The 22,024-nt window shown below is 54.3% G+C and overlaps 1 protein-coding gene across 2 annotated transcripts; it reads left to right on the top strand.

Annotated features, from left to right (window-relative positions):
* The first annotated feature begins 1,131 nt into the window (after window positions 1–1,131).
* On the top strand, window positions 1,132–20,144 carry LOC133041403 (fatty-acid amide hydrolase 1). Of its 2 annotated transcripts, XM_061122002.1 has the most exons (15): window positions 1,136–1,480; window positions 9,232–9,345; window positions 11,172–11,306; window positions 11,505–11,638; window positions 11,721–11,927; window positions 12,173–12,213; window positions 12,434–12,558; window positions 14,713–14,838; window positions 15,357–15,454; window positions 16,873–16,972; window positions 17,225–17,265; window positions 18,225–18,264; window positions 18,760–18,868; window positions 19,397–19,542; window positions 19,762–20,144. In XM_061122002.1, exons 1-15 carry the CDS (start codon window positions 1,286–1,288, stop codon window positions 19,888–19,890), a joined length of 1,740 nt encoding a protein of 579 aa, XP_060977985.1. In that variant the 5' UTR covers window positions 1,136–1,285; the 3' UTR covers window positions 19,891–20,144. The 2 variants fall into 2 exon arrangements, with proteins under 2 accessions (XP_060977987.1, XP_060977985.1); XM_061122004.1 differs by lacking the exon at window positions 11,721–11,927 and having other exon boundaries at window positions 1,132–1,480.
* The last annotated feature ends 1,880 nt before the right edge of the window (window positions 20,145–22,024 follow it).

Below are 22,024 nucleotides of genomic sequence, written 5' to 3'. Positions count from 1 at the left end.
TTTTCCAAGGACTATTCAGTCCAAGGGCCCAGCATTTACTGCTCTTCGGATTCATGTCACATGATTTCTGCATTTCCACCAAAGCATGGCTTTTGTTTTTTCTATGCATGTTTTTTTCCTTTTCAACCAGACCTTGAGCTCCATGAGGCCAGACTGAAGATCTGGTACATCCTCAAGTTCCCCATTTCACAGCCAGGATCTCATAGACTCCTCCTAACAATCTTAGATTATAGGCATTCCTCCTTTTCAAGGAAAAAGCATGGATTCAGAGGTAAAGATAGAACTGGATGAACAACAGTGTTTTGGCAGACAGCGTTTTCCAGTTACAAAGCACTCTTCCCCACATCCCATTCCACCCCACACAGCCTCACTTCCAGGGGCAGTCATGGTAGTACAGCTTGATGGTGAAGAGCAATGGTTTAGGATCAGATCTGAGTTTGAATCTCCACTCAGACACCTGCATGACCCACAGAGGGGGTCATTTAATCCCTCTTGTCCTCAGTTACCTCACTGGTAAATGAGGATGATAAAAATGCTTTCCTCATCTCTCTGTTGGGAGGACAAATGAAATTAAGCACATAAAGACCTGTGAGAGAGGCCTAGACTGGAGAAGTAGTGTGTGTATATAGATAATCCGCTCCCCTCCCCCCACCTCCCTAAAGACACCGGGTCCCAGGACTGGGGAGGGGAGGGGGCAGCAGGTGGGCTCCCTGAGAGAAACATCCTGTGCCCCTCTCCTGCTGGCACCCCCAAGCCCCACGCAGGGGAGAGGCGAGTGCCCTACAGTACACAGCCCAACACAAGCTTCTCCAGGAATGATACTGCTAAACTCTTTGCAGGGTTAATCAGGTCCGCGAGCACAGACTGTCGCTGCTCTCCATCCTCTTTCCCGAAGTGGCTCGAGCTGCACAGCATCTTCTGTGAGTTGAGGGTCTTGGGTGCACCGGGCTGAGGCCAGGCCAGACGCGGGTGCCGAACCGCTGCTAGGCTCGAGGTTCCGAGGGCGCCCACGGGAAGCGGGTGCTCCTCCCTCTCGGCACCGCCCAGAGCCTTAGAACTTGGAGAGCCGTCCCAGCGGAACCGCGGCGCTTCACCTTGACCGTTGCGCTCCACCTCTCTCCAGCCGGCTGCCAGGCAACAGCGCTTGGCCCGGCGACTCGACAGCCCCTGCCTTCCCTCCGGCGCAGGCGGGCGCTGGATCCCGGGCTGATCCAGGTCGGGTTTTGCGGCGGAGTCCGCGTGCGCAGATTCCTTATCGGTTGCAACCGGTCGGCGGCGGGAGATCATGGTGCTAGAAGAACCGTGGGCCGGGCTGTCCGGCGTCTCCGGGGCCGCCCTGGCCTGCTGCTTCGTGGCGGCGGCATTGGCCCTGCGCTGGTCCAGTCGCCGGACAGCGCGGGCCTCGGCGGTCCGGGCGCGACGGAGGCAGAAAGCGGGCCTTGGCTCCATGGACAAGGCGGCGCAGCGCTTCCGGCTCCAGGTGACAGCCGGGGCTGGAATCGGTGTGGAGGGGGAGGGGGAGGGGTGGTAGCCGCGCTTTGAGCCGCCGGGGCGCGCGGAGGGGCTGGCGGCCGGCAGCTCAGGTGTGTGGGCAGCGCAGGTTTGTACTTTCTGACACCCCTCTCGCCATCATGCATTCCGTACTATTTTCTGAGCCAGATGGGGCCTAGAGGCAGAATGGAAACGAAAGGGACAGGGCAGGTCGCCGAAGGCTGTCGCCTCACTGGGTCAAAGAGGAGCTTTGCTGTGTGCCAGATAATCTCAAGATCATGGATTTATTGGACGCTTAAACTGCAAGATGAGAACCAATAGGATGCTTGGGTTTAGGACTTTGGAATCATAAAGTGATGGCCAAGGGGCTTCTGAGAGCTTACAGTTCAAATTCATTGAGGCTGCTCAGAGGGAGCTGGGGAGGGACTTGCTCAAGTCCACAGGGTGTTACCCGCTGAGGTGGACTCCTGTCACCTGGCTGTGGAGTCGGATGGGTTATAAGTTCCTTTCATGGATAGGTTTAGTTCCAGCCCTTCCCTGGGTGACCTGTCAACAAGCTTCTTTCCCTCTGGATCAGCTCAGTGTGTGTATGGGGATGAGGGAAGCGGCCTGGAAGAGGAGGCTTTCCTCTATGTGTGACACGCTGGACTCAGTTACAAGTCAAAATACCAAACTCAGTTCCTCTGTGCTGTGAGAGAGAAGACTTGCCCCAAGGGGTGCTGGATGGAATTCAGATGTGATAAGGTGGGAAGGCATTCCAGATGATGGGACAGGATGAGGCAGGAGCTAGAACTAGAACCCAGATGCCTGGTGGAACCATCCAGCCTCATTCCAGTGGAGAGGAGCAGGAAAGAAAGATTAGGAAGGGAGAACCCAGCCTTGGATGCCTGGCCCTGGGTGTGGCCTTGATTGCTTTGAGGTTTTAGCTGGATGTACTGGTATGAATTTACACCATACCATTCCTGGACCAGGAAAATGTCTTATTTGTTTATTTACTGAAATAAGAACATATCTGGTTCTAGCCCTCACTCATTGACCTGGCACACAATCAGTGAAAGTACACAGTTTGTTCTTAGGGACTCAATCCAAACTGGCCACTTCCCCTATCTACTTGAGCAAAGCTTCGTCACTGTCTGATCCTTCTTCTCTGGCTGAGCTACCTGGTGCCCTGTTTAGGGATCCTTGCAGTGATGCCAGGCCCAGCCTAGAGAACCTTGGTTGCTCCGGAGACTCCAAGTCCTGTGCAACTAGCTAGCTGAGTTCTGCCCGCTCCAAGGAATGTGTGGGGGCAGCTGCAGGAATCTACCCACAGTTCCTGCCCACATGACTCTCCTCCTGGTTGCAAGGAACCCACCAGCTGGCAGGGGTGTGGGGTAGTAGAAGGGTGGGTCTTCCCTCACTTCAGCTCCAAGCATCAGCATCTGGATCCAAGCATCCAGTTTCCTTCTGGAGCAACAGCCTTTCCTTATTTTTAAGAACCAACTCTTCCATGGTAGATTTCTTAAAAGAAATCAACCCTGAATATTCATTGGAAGGACTGATGCTGAAGCTGAAGCTCTGGTACTTTGGCCACCTGATGCAAAGAGCTGACTCACTGGAAAAGACTTTGATGCTGGGAAAGATTGAAGGCAAAAGGAGAATGGGGGTGGGGAGCAGAGGATGAGATGGTTAGATGGCATCACGGACTCAATGGATATGAATTTAAGCAAACTCCAGGAGATAGTGAAGGACACAGGAACCTGGCGTGCTGCAGTCTATGAGGTTGTGAGGAGCAGGACATGACTTAGTGACTGAACAGCAACACAACAATAACTTCCAGGGCAGGTTTTGGCTTTGAAATACCAAAAGTTATTTAAACATCCTCTGTGGGTCGGAGCCTGGCCTCAGAACACCAAAACTTGGCTCTCACAGATGAGTAAGTAGGGAAATTCCCTTTTGGTTTTCTAGTGACTGACAGAAGAAAGGGAGAACTGGTTTGGCAGTCTTGTTCTGAGCAGTCAGCACAGGGGGTGAGGTCTTGAAGACAATAGTTTTGGGATCAGTAGGAGGTGGGCAGTTGGTGTGCTTCGTTGCTTAGTCGTGTCCGACTTTTTTGACCCATGGTCTGTGTACCCACCAGAATCCCCTGTCCTTGGATTCTCCAGGCAAGAACACTGGAGTGGGTTACCATTTCCTCCTCCAGGGCATCTTCCCAACCCAGGGATCGAACCCATGCAAACCCACATCTCCTGTGTCTCCTGCACTGCAGGCAGATTCTTAACCCACTGAGCCATTGGGGAAGGTGGGCGGTTTAGCTGAGCTCACACATGACCTTAGGGAGAAGCCCCTCCTTCATCCCATCCCTAAGGCTCTTTCTGCTTGGCTCTGGAGTTGCTGGGCATTTTGAGGCTGTTTCAGCAGCCTTTCTTCTGGGGCTTTCTCAGCCCAGCCCTATACTGAGAAGGGGGCCTTGAGGTCAGGGGGACCCTGGGTGAATACAGCAGCCTGTGGTACAGATCCTGCCTGATAGACTGCAGAGAAGTGAGTTGGGACCCAGATACTTCCTGTGTCCCAAGGTGCTGCTGGAGGAGGGGAGGTCCCAAGCGCCTCCTGAACTTCACAAAATTGTTCATCTCTTTCAGGACTCTAGAGCAACTTTAGAGTGAGGCATGCTTTTCATACGCTCTGTTGACCATGAGGCTTAATTTGTAACATGCATTTGCCCATTTGCTTCTACCTTACTGCCTAAATGAATTGTTTTATTTTTGACTGTGCTGGGTTGTTGTTGCTGCACGGGCTTTTCTCTAGTTGTGTGAGCTGGGGCTACTCTCTCCTTTCGGCATGCGGGCTTCTCATTGCTGTGCCTTCTCTTGTTGACGAACATGAGCTCTAGGGTGCATGGACTTCTATAGTTATGGTTCCTGGGCTATAGAGCATAGGCTCAGTAGTTGTGGCACATGGGCTTAGTTGCTCCATGGCATGTGGGATCTTCCCAGACCAGGGATTGAACCCTTTTCTCCTGCACTGGCAGGTGGATTCTTTACCACTGAGCCACCTGGAAAGCCCCCTAAGTAAGTTTTAATATCCTTTCTAGACTGATGTGAGGGACTGCCATTGATAGACCACGACGACTGGGAGAGCCATCCCACTTGCCCACACTTCAGTGCCTCTACACCTCTGGTTTTAACCTGAACGCCCTTGCCGCACAGACCTTACAAGCCCCTTTGTCAAAATCCCACTGGATTACAAATGTCTCTCCCTTCAACTGGATCTGACCTGTAGTTCCATCTCCTGGCATCTCCAAGACCAACCAGAAGCTGATTTTAAAGCAGTTCAGTAAATGAATGGAAGAACAGTATGGTTTTTGTTTCAGTCAATGTCAGTGGTCACATGATCGAATGGAATGTATATCTTGAAATAGAACAGAAGTGATTTAATAAAATAATAACAACAATCAACCATGAATAAAAAAAAAAAAAAAACAACTTGAAGGACCATCTAGGGTAGCTGAAATTAAGACAGTAGGTGGTTCAGAAGAAAAACAGGTTGAGGAGGGGCAGTGATTCAATGATAGCTGTAATAAAAAAAGGCATACAGATGGCCACATGCTTGGTGAGATCTTATTTGTATACTTCCCTGCATTCTCCATATACATTTTAATTTCCTCCATTTTCTTAGATTGGCCTCCTGGACATTCAGACTTACTCTGGTGTCTTGTGAAAGAGAAAATGTCTCAGCTGCCTGATAACTAGTTGAAGACTTAAAAATAGCTGTTAGCAACAGTGTCATCAACTGTCAACACAGAAGAGCAGAGGAAAGAATGAACATTTGTGCTGAGAACTGAGAGGAGCTCACTGACAGCTTCTAGCTGAGATGCACAGGACCTCTGTGGACACCCTGGGTGAGGTGGGGAATGGTGGTGATCAGGCTCCTGGTGATCATTACCCCAGTGTGGTGGGCTCTCTTACTTCCTTCCACAAATTGGTAGGCCGTTTTTCGTTTTGTACAATGACCACATATTTATATAATCAGAAAAAAATCTTGCTATTTTCATTGTGAGGGGAGAAATGCAAGGCATAGGACTGTGTATATAGTATGATCCCTCTGTCCAAAAATAGAATATATATAAACAACTATATACATTGTGGGTTTTTCACAAACTTTTCTTCCCCTATGAGGTTTCATCAGAAACTGTTAACTATAACTTCCTTTTCAGAAGAGGGACTTGTCAGTGTGGTCCTAGAGGCGGGGGGAGTGTTTCCTTTCCATTTTGCATATCTTAAAAAAAGAAAGTCATCAGGGGTTGTCTGGGCGTCCCTGATGGCTCAGATTGTAAAGAATCTGCCTGCAATGCAGAGACCCAGATTCAATCCCTGGGTTGGGAAGATCCCCTAGAGAAGAGCATGACTACCCATTTCAGTATTCTTGCCTGAAGAATCTATGGACAGAGGAGTCCTGGCAGGCTACAGTCCATGGGGTCACAAACAGTCAGACTTGACTGAAGAGATTTAGCACGCAGGAGTTATCTAGTATGTTGGGGGTAGATCATGGATCCGTTTTTTCTGATTGTCTCTCCTTATATCATTAAAAAAGGAAAAAAGAAAATAAAAAAATCCCAAGTAAGTGTTGTATCTCTAACAAATTTGGGGAAGGGGTAGAATATTCCTGATACTGAGGCTGGGTTTCAAAGGCTGTGTGGTGTGTGTGTGTGATGGGTGTTCAGCTTTGGGCATGAGGTGGGAGTGAGTGGGCCGTGTCACACTGAGGGGGCGCAGGGGGGTCTGACAGGACCTCAGCCTAGAAGCATCTTCTGGACCTTGTGGTGGGAGGCAACCTGAAGGGGACAGGCAAGGTGAGCTCGTTGTTGTGCTGTGTGGTCTGGTGACAAAGCTTGGGCACAGAAGCCAGCTAGGTGGCCCCTGTGTGACCCAGTAGAGAAAGGATCGGCAGTGGCAAGGGTCTCAGTAGAGGAGACAGAGAGGTGGCCATTTTCCAGAGCTGCTTAGGGGCGTGGTGACTGATTAGATGTGGCTGGAAGGAGGCGGAGTTGAGGATAGATGGCAGCATCCTTCCTTGGTGAAGAGGAGCTGGTGGAAAGGAGATAGGAGGCAGTGAGCTCAGGGGAAGGACACAGGAACAGAGGGGACAAAGGGAATAGTCGAGCGAGCGGGTCTGAGCTCAGTTGGGTCAGGCAAGGGACAATTTGGAGGCTGAAGGACGATCTAGAGGCCATGTGATAGGTGTAGGGGCCTGGAGCGGAAGCCAAGAGAAGGCATGACTTCTCCCAGCATCAGAGAGGGAAGAGCAGGTGCCCAGAGGAGCCTCCGGGAGCCTTTGCCTCTCCCTGTGTCTGGCTCCTTCTTGTGCTTCAGGTCGTAGCTGAAACGATGTCTCCGCCTGCCCCGCGCATCTGAGTCTGTCCGCTGTTCTTTCTGTCACAGACTCTGTTTACTTCCTTTCTCACACGTATTGTGATCTGTCATCATTTGTTAACTTTCTTTTTTTTTAATTTAAAAATTTATTTTATTTTAAAAAACTTTGGGTCTCCATTGTGGCATGCCAGCTTTCTCTAGTTGCGGTGTGTGGGCTTCTCTTGTTGTGGAGCATAGGCTCTAGGGGAGGGGTCCCCAGCCCCTACCAACCAGTAACAGTCCATGGTGGGTTGGGAACCAGCTGCACAGCAGGAGGTGTGCTCTGGGGCAGGTGACCGAAACTTCATGTGCCATTCCTCATTGCTCGCGTTACTGAGGAACCCCCCCCACCCCCATATCTCCTTCCCATCCCTCCTGCCTGTGGAAAAATTGTCTTCCATGAAACCGGTCCCCGGTGCCAAAAAGTTTGGGGACTGCTACTCCAGCGCACGCAGGCTCTGTCGTTGCCCTGCAGCATGTGGGGTCTTAGTTCCCCAACCAGGGATTGAACCTACATCCCCTGCACTGGAAGGCGGATTCTTAACCACTGGACCACTAGGGATGTCCCTTGTGTTATTAAAATTTCTTTTCTTCTTTTTCAAATTCTTTTCTTAATTAATTTGTTTTCTTGAAGGTAAGCTCTAAAAGCAGGGACTTGTCTGTCTTGGCCATCTCTAAATTCATAGCCCTAACGTAGTGCTCAATACAGAGTAGGTGCTCAGAACATGTGTGTTGACTGGCTGAATGAGTGGATGACAGAAACAGCGTAGAGGAGGGAGGGAATCCCGGGAACGGGGTATGCCTGTGCCCAGGAGGAGTCTGAAGTCAGCCCTGTGAACGCCTCCATGAGACTCAAAGCAGAATGAAGAGTCAAGTGTTTGCTGTATTGGGCAACGAGGAAGTCCCTGGTGACTTTGGCAAGAGCAGAGGAGGGTAGAGATGAGATGTGGTGGCTGAACTCAGATGCTCTCCTGATTAGCCCAAAGCCCTTGAGGGGGAAGCCAGTGGGAGTCTGCAGGCAGGGGCTGATCCAAGAGACTCTGGAGGCCTCCGAGGCCTGGCAGTGGGTGTCTGACCACCGTCCCTCCTTCGGAGAGCTCTTCCCTGACCACCCTCTCTACCTGTGTGCTGCCCACTTGTTATTTTCTTTATTTCTGACTATGTAAAATTCTTATTTGTTTACTTATAAATGATCTCTGTGTGTTAGTTGCTCAGTTGTGTCCAACTCTTTGTAACCCTTTAGACTGTATCCCCCCAGGCTCTGTCCATGGGATTCTCCAGGCAAGAATACTGTAGTGGGTTCCCATTTTCTTCTCCAGGGGATCTTCCTGACCCAGGGATTGAACCCGGGTCTCCTGCATTGCAGGCAGATTCTTTATCACTGAGCCACCAAATTATTTCCTCACTCCCAACTCTGCACCTTGTTCAAACTCCCCAAAGCCTGGAGGTGACTTTCTTGTTCACTTCTGGTATACCTATGTCTAGCATGGTCCTTGGTACAGAGTAGATGCCTAATATATATGTATGGAATGAATGGAAAAAAACCTCTCTCTTATATATGGCTCTAACTTCAACCACAGCCACCTAGGACAGGGTTTTCTTCTTTCTGCCCTCCCCTGCCAAAGGGTTGAATAGTTAGGTGCAGGTGGACAACCAGTGGGCAGCTTGTGCTGAATGGACAGAGAACTATAGTTTATCCGTAAGTCCTAATCAAGGCACTTCCCCTCTGTGAACCTCAGTTTTTTTAAGCTGTGCAATGGGAATGGTGGTAACATTTAATCCAAACACAGAGCACATCAACAAGGTGTGTGTGTGGCCACACTCAGCAACCACTGTGCTAAGCTACTTCAGTCATGTCCAACTCTCTGCAACACTATGGACTGTAGCCCGCCAGGCTCCTTTGTCCATGGGATTCCCCAGACAAGAATACTGGAGTGGGTTGCCATACCCTTCTCTAGAGGATCTTCCCCACCCAAGGGTTGAACCCTTGTCTCATACATCTCCTGCATTGGCAGGCGGGTTCTTTACCACTAGCGCCACCTGGGAAATTTTTTCATAATGGTCTAATACTCAGCCTGGACGTGGCCTCTCCCTGGGCCCCCCTTGAGTGAGCTTCTGGAAGAGATAGATCTGTAGATAGATCTGTACCGTCCACAGGTGGCAAGGGCCTGCCCAGGCTGGAGCACATTTGTGATGTCAGCTGCGGGTGGGCATGTCTGTTATGGGCTGGCATGTGACAGTGAGCACGTGCTTGGTAGTTGTTGGGACTTGTGGGCATGGGCCATAGGTGTCTGCTGCAGGCACATGGGGCCTGGGGGGAGTAAGGGATTGATCCAAGGTGTCTCCCCAGAACCCTGACCTGGACTCAGAGGCGCTGCTGGCCCTGCCCCTGCCTCAACTGGTACAGAAGTTACAAAATGGGGACCTGTCTCCCGAGGCTGTGCTCTTCACCTACATGGGAAAGGTAAGGCCAGGGAGTGACCCTGCTCCTTCCTCCTCTCTCTCTGCAAGGCTGTGGGAAAACCTGGCTGGAGGGCCATGGTGGGACCACAGTGCCAAGGGCTGCCAGGGAGAGAGGGAGGGAGCCAGAGCTGTGTGTGTGTATGAGAGAGAAGGCTCTGTGTATGTGCATGTGCTGGGGACACTGAGCATGTTGTCCTAGCTAGAAACCTGGCTTTTAGCCCAGACTTCCCTCCCCATTCCGCCCCCACCCCATCAGTCACTGAGTCTGGTCTGTTCCCTGTTAGAGCTCCCTCTAGACCATTCCCTTGTCTCCCCCACTACCCTGGTCTTCCACCAGTCTCCCTCCAGGACCAAGCACCAGCCTCCTGGCCGGCTGCCCGCTCAGCGTTCCAGCGTCCTCTCTGGTCAAGGATTCCGGGCCTTGGGGCATCGGCGGCTCAGCTGCTGGAGTTACCTGGCCCCAGAGCCTGCTGTGCTCTGGGTTCCCTTTTCCTGCAAGGCTCTTCTCCCTGCTCTTGCCCTGCACAGTGCAACAGGCTCCCCTGATGAGTCTTCAGAGAGGAGTCACGTCTTCCAGGAAGCTTCCCATAACCCTCCTCCCCTCCCAGTCTGGGTTAGGGTTTCCTCTTCAGCGTTCACTTACTAATAGCACATTTCTCATCACATTGTAGGGCTTGCCTTGTCTTTCTCTTTCCCAAGGCACATGTGTGGGCTTTTGGTGGACAGAGTCTTATTTGTCTTTGTACCTTAGGCCTAACACTATGTCTTTTATATGTTGATAGTAAGTGCTCAAGAAATGTGTTTGAAACGAAAAGAAGGAAGAAATTGTGCTTTGTGAGAATGACTTGTATGTGATATGATCTCTTGGAAGAGAGTACGTGGCAGTGACTCTGACCCCTAAGCAGGTGGACATGAGTGCCAGGGATGTGAGAGTGGTGTGAGTGACTGAAGCTGAGAGGGGGACAGAGAGGGACTATGGAGAAAGGACTGGACACCCCTGGGCTAGGTGCATTGAAAGGACACAGTCTCAACAGATGGGGCTGCTTGTTTTGAATCCATGTCTCTGAAAAAGCTCCAGCCCTTCAGAGGGAGCATCCACAGAGAGCATTCTGGCTACAGATTGGCCTCCTCTTTTCCTGCCCTGGGCAGCAGACAGATTTCACATACCTGAGTTGGCAGTAGGGCCACACTCATGATGTTATTAGCTGGTAATAGCCAGCCATTCCTCAGATTCAGGTGTTCTTGGGGAGGGGTGGAGGTTTCACCTGGGCAGGTATGGGCCAGGCCTGGGGCAGAGGAGAGTGCTGGGTGCCAGGAAGCAGAAGCCTGGGTCTAGCCCTGCTCTGCATTGACTCCTGGTGCGACTCAACACGGGGATCTAGCCTCACTGGGCACTGGTGTAGCTTGAAGGAGTGGGTGGCCAAGGGTCACCCTCCCCCCAGCTCGGCCTCTGGAGGGCATCTGACGTCACTATCTTGTTCCTCTGGAGTGTTGTGGTCCTTGCAGCACACACATACTCTCTATTCATCTCTGGAGGACATCTGAGGTCAGTATCTTGTTCCTTTGAGTGTCCTGGTCCTTGGAGCACTCTCTGTCTGTCTTGGAGTTGAAGGTCAGAGACAGCCTAGGTAAAGCTGGGCCACGTGTCCCCAGTGGGGCCAGTACTGGGCCTACTTAACCCTCTGTGCTCCTGGCTCTGGGTCATGTTAATGGTTACCCTGTCACTGGTGGTAGATTTGAAAAGGCCAATCTTACGCTATGTTGATTATACCACAGTTGAAAAAACAAAAGAAGCCAGCCTCGTATGTCCTTTTCTCCCTCCCCCAGGCCTGGGAAGTCAACAAAGGGACTAACTGTGTGATCAGCTACCTGGCAGACTGCGAGACTCAGCTGTGCAAGGTCCCAAGACAGGGCCTGCTCTATGGTGTCCCCGTGAGCCTCAAGGAATGCTTCAGCTACAAGGTGTGCCCTGCCCCAGTCCCTGCCAGCCAGCTCTGGGTCCTGGGTCACCCTCAGAGGAAGTCCTAGGTCCAAAGGCCTTGAGAGGGCACCACAGGTGTGTCCTGGCTTGGCCTGTGGGGTGGTAGTGGGAGCAGACCCTGTGTGTTGAAGCCCCCCTGGCTCATCAACCATGTCCCTCTCACCCATCCTTCCTTCTAGGGCCAGGACTCGACACTGGGCTTGAGCCTAAACCAGGGGGTGCCAGCGGAGGGTGACTGTGTGTTGGTGCAGGTGCTGAAGTTGCAGGGCGCCTTGCCCTTCGTGCACACCAATGTCCCCCAGTCCATGCTCAGGTTGGGTCCCAGGGGTGCAGCGTGGGGGGCAGGGGCACTGGTACCAACATGACAGGGGCTGACCCCTTCCCGCTTCCTCCAGCTTTGACTGCAGTAACCCCCTCTTTGGCCCGACCATGAACCCATGGAATTCTTCCAAGAGCCCAGGTGGCTCCTCAGGAGGCGAGGGGGCCCTCATTGCTGCTGGGGGCTCCCCACTGGGCTTAGGCACCGACATTGGAGGCAGCATCCGCTTTCCTTCAGCCTTCTGTGGCATCTGCGGCCTCAAACCCACAGGGAACCGCCTCAGGTAGGATGTAGGTGGCAGGTGAGCCTCTGAGTCCTGCTGTGTGACCTTGGCTTAGCTTCCCACCTCTCCGGGCTCCAGGCAGGGATTCCCTGACTGGGGTTTTGCTAAGAGGTAGTGTCACGGCACCACCAGCCCCTGGTTCCTAGTTGCCAAAGTGGTGAGAGAGTTGAGGGCTGCTGACTGGATGTGGGGTCGGGCAGGGGGTGGCCATTTCCCATTTCCAACCTCTTGTGTTTCTTATCCAGCAAGAGTGGCCTGAAGGGCTGTGTCTATGGACAGGTAGCAGGTGAGGTCTGTGGTTCCCTCTGCGCCCTGGAGGAGGGGGGTCTGCACCTGTGCCCCTGCCTCTCCTTGGGGCAGTGTTGGGTCCCCAGGTCACTCTAGGTCTGCATTCCTACCTCCTGTCTGCTCACACTCCAGGGCCCTGGCCCAGCCCTTGCTTGGACCCAGCCCCGGAACCCCTCGGGGCTGGGTGATCTCTCTCTCTGCCCCGCCCTGCCCCACAGTACAGCTCGCGGTCGGCCCCATGGCCCGGGACGTGGAGAGCCTGGCACTGTGCCTGCGAGCGCTGCTGTGTGAGGACATGTTCCGCTTGGACCCCACCGTGCCCCCCTTGCCCTTCAGGGAGGAGGTGAGCAGGGGTGGGGGTGGGCATGGAGTTGGATTCGGGGCTCGCTGGTGCTTCTGAGCCCTTGCAGGCAGGCCTGGGAGGCCCTGTCTCCTGAAAACCAGCCCCCGGGGAGTCTAAGGCCAGCACTAGCGCCTCTGCTGGTGGCACAGGGGTAAAGAATCCGCCTGCCAATGCAGGAGATGCAGGAGGCGTGGGTTCAATCCCTGGGTCGGGAAGATTCCCTGGAGAAGGAAATGGCAACCCACTCCAGTATCCTTGCCAGGATAATCCCATGGACAGAGGAGTCTAGTGGGCTACAGTCCATGGGGTTGCAGAGTCCAACACGACCTAGTGACTGAGCGCAGTAGCACCTCTGCAAACAGCCACCAGATGGTGCCCTTTCCTGCGTTTGGAAATCCCGAGCCTTTCAAATTGGCTGGCTGGGAGCCGGAGCCTTGGGCCTGTCGCTGTGCAACAGGAGGGACCTTGAGGCTAAGAACAGCTTGAGGGAGAACTCCCGAACCTCTTCCACGTTTGACAAGACTGAACAGGAGCCTTTCTTACAGCATTCATTCCTCTATCTCCAGCCTCCAGCAGAATGCTTGGCATGGAGGCTGAGTGAGTTAAGAACAGTTAAAAGCGGAGTGATCTCTCTCCCAGAGAAAACTGGAATCTGTGGGCAGGAATCTGTCAGATACTGGCTCCCCCAACATATCACCAAACAGCCTGTAGATCAGATAAGGCTGAGTGTATTACTGTCTGTGGTGAGGGAGGGCGCTGCCCACACAGAGCCTTAGTGGCATGGGGGAGGAGCACAAAGTTAGAATATTGATGTTGGTTTGTTTGCGGATATGTCAATGATTCAATGATAGCTCAGTTGGTAAAGAATCCGCCTGCAATGGAGGAGACCACGGTTCGATTCCTGGGTTGGGAAGATCCGCTGGAGAAGGCATAGGCTACCCACTCCAGTGTTCTTGGGTTTTCCTTGTGGCTCAGCTGGTAAAGAATCCGTCCGCAATGCGGGAGACCTGGGTTCGATCCCTGTGTTAGGAAGATTCCCCTGGAGAAGGGAAAGTCTACCCACTCCAGTATTCTGGCCTGGAGAATTCCATGGACTGTATAGTCTATGGGGTCACAAAGAGTCAGACACGACTGAGTCACTTTCACTTTCACTTTCATGTCAGTGTAGGGGGTTGGTTAGGATTGGGTCATAATGTAATTGGTTAGGACGGGTGGGTGCAGCGAAGTGAGGATTCTGAGGAGAGCAGTTCAAGGAGTCTTGGAGGATAAACTGTCGTTTGGTGATCCTATTGAAGAGCTGACAGGTCTTTTAAGAATGACTAATAAAGTTATCTGTACTTTACCGGCAACAGATTTCAGGAGCAGTCAAGTTAGAGATGTGAGCAGTGGTATAGTGTGTGCTTAGTCACTCAATCGTGTCCGACTCTGCAACCCCATGGACTGTAGCTCTTGGTGGCTTCTCCGTCCATGGGGATTCTCCAGGCAAGAATACTGGAGTGGGTTGCCATGCCCTCCTCCAGGAGTGGTGTAGTAAAACCATGTTAATGTAGACTGTGTAAGCTGTGTGATGTAAGTGCCGTTTCTCAGCGGTCTGGCGTTACTCACTACAGACCTCTTGCCTGGGAAACAGTGAAGACCCCTGGGCAGCAGGAGATCTGGGCTGGGGCGAGGGAGGGCAAGCTCCCATTCCTTAGCTGAGGAGATGTTCTAACTCTACCCAAGGGCCCCTTCCCGAGAGGGAGGAGAGGCAATGAGGCCCCTGTCCCAAGGTCTGGAGCAATCTATTATGGGAGCCAGGACTTGCATTCTTGAAACAGGCTGTGGACGCCTGGGTTTCTGCCCTGATGTTGCCACTCTGCCCTGACGAGTGGCCTGGGGCGAGTCCCGGCCCTGCTCAGGGCCTATCTCCCTATCTAGACCTGAAGCCTGTGGAATCTTCCTTCTTGCTCTGTCCACCTGCGGAGTCACTGGGAAGGTGTTTTGTGAAGGGGTCAAACACAACAGGGGCTGGCCTCCTTGGCGGTCAGTTTTCGGGGGATCTAGGCAGCAGCCTCAAAGCTGTGTCTGGGGCTGAGTAGTGGCTCTGAACTCTGGGAGCCCTGCTTCGGGCCACCGTCTCCTGACCTGACTCTGACTCATGCGTGCTGCCCCCAGATCTACAGGAGCTCTCAGCCCCTGCGTATAGGGTATTATGAGACCGACAACTATACCATGCCCACGCCGGCCATGAAGCGGGCCCTGCTGGAGACCAAGCAGAGACTCGAGGTTGCTGGCCACACGGTATGCTAGGGGAGGGGGGAACCCACAGGTCCTGGCATTGCCTCTCCTTCAGGGAAGCCTTCTAGGTACCCATGGCTGCCACCCATCCCTGGCACCCTTGCACCCTGATTGTCCTGAGATTGGGGTTGCAAATTCGACCCCTGGGGGACCAGTTAAAAGGGGCTGATCAGAAGTATTGGGGTACATGCTTGATGGTGACCTCACCTCTGAGCTGGGATGTGGGAGCTGCATGGAGTGGTCCTTCCTCGTCAACCACAAAGAGTGGTGCACAGCTGTCCAGGAGTTCTCAAGGCACTGAGATGGCAGGCTTGGGGCCACTCACCTGAGACAGCTTATATGTGGTTCCAGACTCCTCTCAGGATACACATCTTACGGGGAGTTATCATGGGCCAACAAGGGTGTCTTTGTGGCTCCAGTGAGGGCACCGTGAGGGCTGAGGGCTGCCTGGACAGTGTGTTTTGGGGAATGGGACCCAAGGGTTTCTAGGTCTGGAACCTTACATGCCTCCATCTCTGCAGCTGGTTCCCTTCCTGCCGAGCAACATACCCCATGCTCTGGAGATCCTAGGCACAGGTGGGCTGTTCAGTGATGGTGGCACAACCTTCCTACAGAACTTGTGAGTGACTGGGTTTGGGGGTGGGTGGTGGGATCAGGACATGGGTAGATACAGGGAGAGCATCTGAGTGCTGTGTTCCTCCCTGGGACAGGCCACTGGGGAAGATGGAGGACAGGCCTCGGCAGAACCTGAAGAAGGTCTGGAGCTTTCTGGGCAGGGACCTTACCACCCCTCCCGCTTCAAGCTGAGCCTAGAACTGCCTTGTCAGGGAGACTTTGGAAAGGTGCCAGTGTGTGGAGAGGCAGGATTGAGCAGCCCTGGCCTGGCCCTGGGCTGAATTGTGCAGGAAGTCACCTATCTATTGGTGAAAGATTGAGGAACAAGGGTGAAGTCAAGCAGGAGGGCCGAGGCATAGACCTGCCATTACTCCACACTCCTTGGATTTGTGCCACATCTTCCGCCTCTGAGCAGGATCTGTTTTCTTGTCTGAAAAGTCAGAAGATTGGACCACACCTGCTTTATGGGGCTTTGCAGAGCTCATATTTGAGAAGCTGGTCCCACGGGGATGTTTTCAGTTCTAAAGGCTGTTGGGGGCAGGGCAGGTCTTTGAAGTTGCCTCTTGGGGACATGCCCAGATTGAATGGACTTCTGCCAGTAGCCAAGTATGGTCTGGGAGGCTTCCCTGGTAACTCAGCTGGTAAAGAATCTGCCTGCAATGCAGGAGACTCCGGTTCAATTCCTGGGTTGGGAAGATCCACTGGAGAAGGGATACCTCCTTCAGTATTCTTGGGCTTCTCTGGTGGCTCAACTGGTAAAGAAACCATCTGCAATGCCGGAGACCTGGGTTTGATCCCTGGGTTGAGAAGATCCCCTGGAGAACGGAACGGCTACCCACTCCAGTATTCTGGCCTGGAGAGTTCCATGGACTATTCCATGGGGTTACAAAGAGTTGGACACGACTGAGCAACTTTCACTTCAGTGGAAAGGGCCACCCCTCAGTTTGGCCCTAGGGGTGAGGCTCCAGGATCAGCTGCCTGAGACCTTTCCCTGAGATCGAGAGCAGAGATAGCTTCAGAGGCAAGGATTACTGCACCCACTTGGGGTTACACCACTCGTGCCTCCAGGCTGGCATCAGCGTCTGTGGGGAGATGCCCTAGGCAGTATCTTTGGGCCAGGGAGATGCTGCCCACAGTTCTTATTGCTCCGAGCTGAGTTTGCAATGGAGGGAGATAGGGAGCCCTGCCTTGGGGAGCTCCAGTGGATATGGGTGGAGCCCAAGCATCCCAAAGGGTCTGCAGACACATGTCACCTATTGGAAAGGAGAGGCTGGGATGAAGGGGCTGGAGGCTGCAGTTACCGGAGTCTGGTGAGGAGGGAGGTAGAGTCACTGAGTGGAGACTGGGGGATGCCGCAGGTGGGGGTGAGCCAGGAGGGACGCTTTGGGTGGATGCACCTGGACCGGACCCTTTGTCTCCCAGCAAAGGTGATTTCGTGGATCCCTGCTTGGGGGACTTGATCTCAATTCTGAGGCTGCCCGGATGGCTTAAAGGACTGCTGGCTTTCATGATGAAGCCTCTGGTGAGGACACAAGGAGTGGAAGGGTGGGCGCCACTGGGCTCTTTCCCACTTCCCTTAGCCTCCTCTTCTTCTCAGCCCCCACCCTATCTCTTTTCCTCCCCTCATGCTCTTCCATCTTCAGCCAACCTGCGTGCTGAGAGGAGTGCTGACCTGGGGCCTGCGGGGAAGGACAGAGGGAGGAGGCCTAGGTGGCCTGAAGATTATTGCCACACCCGGCCTAAACAGTCACTGACACTGCCTGTTCTTTTGCAGCTCCCAAGGTTTTCAACCTTTCTCAGCAGTATGAAGTCTCGGTAAGAGTTTTTCCCATGCCCAGATGCCTACACGCCTGTTCCCCTGACCTGGGTCCAAGTGCTCTCCAATGGGAAATGATGAGAGAAGTAGCTTCTGAGGCTGGAAGTGGTCTAGGCAGGGTGGCAACCTCAGTGGCCTTGGTTGGGGTGGGGGGGCAATCTTGAAAATGTCTTAGCAAGATACAGGAAAGGCTGGAGAGTAAGGACCTGAGGGAGAGCAGGGTTGGGAGAGGATGAAGAGGAGGAGATGGCCCTGCCTGGATATGGGTGGAAAGGCCCAGAAAGGAGCTAGTGGGTGGCAAGGAGCGGGGGATACTGGGGACCCATGAGAAGTGCTCGTCGTAGAGACCGAACTGCACTGCGCCTGCTCCTGCCTGCCCCTCGGGGCCTCAAGGCAGAAAAGATGGGAGTAAATTGCCTGATTCTCAGGCCCTTACAACTTGTGGACTTCCCTTCTTTTTTATGTGTGTGTGCTGTCGCTTCAATTGTGTCCAGCTCTTTGTGACTCAATGGACTGGAGCCCGCCAGGCTCCTCTGTCCAAGGGATTCTCCAGGCAAGAATACTGGAGTGGGTTGCCATGCCCTCCTCCAGGGGCTCTTCCCCACCCAGCGACTGAACCTGTGTCTCCTGTGGCTCCTGCATTGCAGGTGGCTTCTTTGCCACTGAGCCACGGGGGAAGCCCATTCCTTTTCTCACCACCAGGCATTGAGGACCTCAGGCAGCTCTGTGTCCTAAGAGTAGCTGGGGGTCTGGCCTAAGTCCCTCTTGGGGACTCCATGGGATATGAATTTTAGGGATTAGAACTTCTGCCCTGCACTGCTTTCCTCTCAGAGTGCCCTGGAATTGAGAAGGGTCTGAGGAGGAAGGAGATCTGGGAGGTTTTGAGAGTAGGGTCCTGATGTTGCTAATCCTCATGGCTGTGATCATCATGGTTGGTGACTCCACTCCCTCTGTCCAGGTCAGCTGGAAAGCTCTGGGAACTGCATCATGAGATTGAGGTGAGGCCAGAGCCCCTGGTCTAGAGTAGGGCAGGTGGGGGTGGGGTCGGACAGGGCATATGCCTCGGGGTCTCTTGGGCACTGGTCCCTCTGCTCCCCTGGAGTGGCCCATCATCCCCCACTCCTACTCCCTGGATCAGGCCATTTGGGGCCTGCTCTGTGACCCTCACTTGCCTGGAGGCCCGTCCTAAGGGCCTGGGTCGGCCTGGGTGGGACTCCTGCCCTGGACACCTCTTCCCCACTCTGGTGCTGCCTGTAACCAGCACTCTGTGGCCCTGCCCTGGCAGGAAGAGTGGTCTCTGTGGCTCCGTGGAGCATTTGATGCCCCCTGAAAGCATCCCTGTCTGAATATCCTGAGGCCCTCCATCCTATCGTGGTTCAGTTCAGATCTGGGGCAGGCATGGGGCCAGTCACCCCGCCTCAGTGCCTGTGCTGCAGAGTCCGTGTAATGGGCTGGGTCTGAGCGCTTCACTGGGTGTGCGGTGTCCTCTGCAGGTGTACCGGCACTCGGTGGTGGCCCAGTGGAGAGCCCTGGAGCTGGATGTGCTGCTCACCCCCATGCTGGGCCCTGCTCTAGACCTGAACGCCCCAGGCAAGGCCACAGGTGAGGCTGGCAGCCCCATCACATCCCTCTCACCTGTCTCTTCTCTTCTGAGTTCCGCCCTGTGCCTGGTGGGGTTGCTGGGAAGTAGAAGGAGAGGAACCCTGGGGGAGGACTCCACCCCCGATAGGCTCGCAGTCTGGTTGGCTGGAGAGATGGGAGTCAGGTGGTATGCCTTGGGAGGGAATGAGCTCCTCGTCCTCAGCGATATTCAAGTTGGAGGTCTTGTTACAGAGTCTATGGTTTTTGGGAGGTGGTGTTTGAAGTCCAGGTGGGATTTAGATAAACCAAGAAAACAGCAATGAAGCTGCAGGGGTGGAGGCATAGGGCGAGCATCAGCAGGCTCTCCAGCCTGCCCTGAATCCAGGTTCCTGGGCTTTGTCACTCTACTCAAGTCTCAGCCCTCGGAGAGAACCCCTCCCTGCTGGTGGAGGCCAGTGCTCTCTCTCAGGGTGGAAGATGGGGGCTCGGAGTGGACAGTCGTCACGGGAGGTCGGCTGACCTGCTTCAGCCCCTTGTGCTGTGTCTCAGGGGCCATCAGCTATACTCTGCTCTACAACTGCCTGGACTTCCCTGCGGGGGTGGTACCCGTCACCACGGTGACCGCCGAGGACGAGGCCCAGATGCAGCTTTACAAGGGCTACTTTGGCGATATCTGGGACAAGATGCTGCAGAAGGTGAGTCCCTTCCCCTCGTCTCCCCGCCGGGACCCCTTCCTCTAGTGGAGAGGACAGTATAAACAGGCGCAGGCCTTGTGGGCCTTTCTTAATGCAGGACCCCTAGAGACTGCGGACGGGCCCTGCTGTGCTGCCCCTCCTTCCCAGCTGGGGTGCTTCCCGGGCCCAGGTGGGGCCCTGCCTGGACACCTCGGGTCCTAACCCCTGTGTCCCCTGCAGGCTGTGAGGAAGAGCGTGGGGCTGCCCGTGGCTGTGCAGTGCGTGGCTCTGCCCTGGCAGGAAGAGCTGTGTCTGCGGTTCATGCGGGAGGTGGAGCAACTGATGAACCCAGACAAGCAGCTATCCTGACTGCGGCCTACCCGGCCCTGGAGGACCCGAGACCCGCCCGAAGCTGCATCCAGCCTAGTCAGGGCACAGCTGCCGCCCCGCCAGGAATGTTCAGCCTGGGCTCAGGCTTCTGAGTCCCTCCCCTGTTGCCCTCTACAAGAAGCCCAGACCCACTGAATTTGGACCTCACTTCCTCCCCAGGTCCGCTCTCTGTCCTGACCACCCTCCTCACTGTGGCAGCCAGTGGGCATGACATGATGACTAACAGTCAAGAACTGGTGTCTGGCGTGTGTGCTTTCTGGCGGTCACTGTTAGGGCCCCGGGGGTTGGCCACCCGCCCTTCTAGAACCCGACTTTAGCCATGTCCGTCTCCTGCTCCCAAACCTCCTCTAGTTCCCATCACTCACAGCATGGACACAGGTTTTTTGGGGTGGCTCTTGCAGCCCCAGCTCTTCACCCTCACCCACTGCCTCCTCGTCTCCGCCTCCCAACCCTCAGACTAAGCCCTACTTCATCAGACATTGTCTTCTCTCTTCTCCCTCTGCTGAGGAGGCCCTTTCTGCTCCTCTACCATTAAATCCTTTGAGGCCCAGCTCAGATCCCTCTTTCTCCCTCTGAGCCCTGGAGTAGGGGGGCTGTTTCTGTCCAGTCAGCCCTGGGTGGTGGGCATCTGCAGGTGGGTCGCCTCAGCACACTGGCTCTCCTTGACGAAGGGGCACTGTTTCTACATCTTCGTCCTCAGCGGCCAGCACAGGGCTGGGCACAGGGCAGCAGGGAGTCTGGGATGCTGTATGGGGAGGGAAGCCCACAGGCCTGGGGAGGCAAGCCTGAGGCAAGCCCAAGACAAGGTGATCTGGCAGAGAGTGCTTGCAGGACCAGTCAAGGACTGGATGTTCTCGGAAGGCTTCCCGAAGGAGGAGAACCTGTGTTGTGTAGAGACGGTTCCCAGAGGCTGAGGGAGGGGATGAGGACATCCCAGGGAGAGGGAAAAATATGCCTGAAAACTAGGACGAGTTTGGTATATGGAAGCATTGTGTGGGCCCAGGAGGAGCAGCAGAGAGGTGTAGGTGGGGGTCAGATGAAGGGAGTTTGGGGGGCCAGTTCAGGAACTTGAATCCAGTCTCCAGGGCAATGAGGTGCTCTTGAAAGATCACCCAGGTGTGCTGAGGAGAGTAGACTGGAGTGGCAGAGCCTGGAGGGGGTAACGAGGCTGTTCCATGATCCTAGTATGAGGAAGGGCCTGGGGCCTGAGCTAGGGCGGCGGTTTGGGGTGGAAGTGAGCTGTCTGGGCCTGTGTTGCTTGGTGGGCAGCGGGTAGCTCATCTGGGCTGCTCTGGGGGCCGCTTGGGCCCACAAGCAGAGCTTCCTCGTGCCTCCCTGGCTCCAGCCCTAACTCGCCTTCTTGCTGTCAAAGATGTGTCTGGCCTGAGCCCTCGGGCAGGGTGGGCCCCTGGCTCCCACCTGACCCACATCAGATTCTTTCCAGGACAACTGCTTTCCCAAGGCTTCCTTCTCTGCCCAGATTTTCCTGCTTCTCCAGAGGTGTCTTCCCCTCCACATCATGTGCCCGGTGGCCCCTGTACTTTCTGTCAGTAGTAACCCGGCCTCGGTGGGGCAAGTCTCAGGGCAGACAAGAGCCTCCCTGGGAGCTGACTAGAGGGCCTAATCCACAGAGACACCTAGATTGGGATGATCAAGAAGCTGCTGCACTTTGCTGTGATTTCTCATAACTGCTATTGTCATTTTGGCTCATAGGTTTCCATGGAATCACTCAGCATCTGCCTCAGCTTCCTGCCCCATTTCTCTCTTTGGTTGATAGCCTTGTGCTTTCAGACCTCACTTCCATTCTTTCTAATCAATAATTCCAGTCAATAACTGGGTTATGGATTCCCCGCTTTAATCCCAGCATGGCCATGCCCAGCCCTGTTCTTAGTGGTGCTGAAGCTCCTCCAAGCCTGTCTGTCATCTCTGAGAGGCTCTGGGGTCTGTGTGGGTGGCAGATTTTGGCACAAGCATGTTGGCTCGATCATGATCAGGGATGAGGGAAAGGTTAGACGATGGGGCCAAGTGCTGCCAAGGGCAGGGGAGATGGTCAGTGAGGAAACAAGTGCCCACTGTGTTCCACTCCCACAGCTACACTCTGGTCCAAGCCTCC

The sequence above is a fragment of the Dama dama genome, chromosome 20 (assembly GCF_033118175.1).
Source record: "Dama dama isolate Ldn47 chromosome 20, ASM3311817v1, whole genome shotgun sequence".
Lineage (NCBI taxonomy): Eukaryota > Metazoa > Chordata > Mammalia > Artiodactyla > Cervidae > Dama > Dama dama.
Note: the sequence above shows the minus strand (reverse complement) of the source record. Positions and strands in the feature narration are given on the sequence as shown.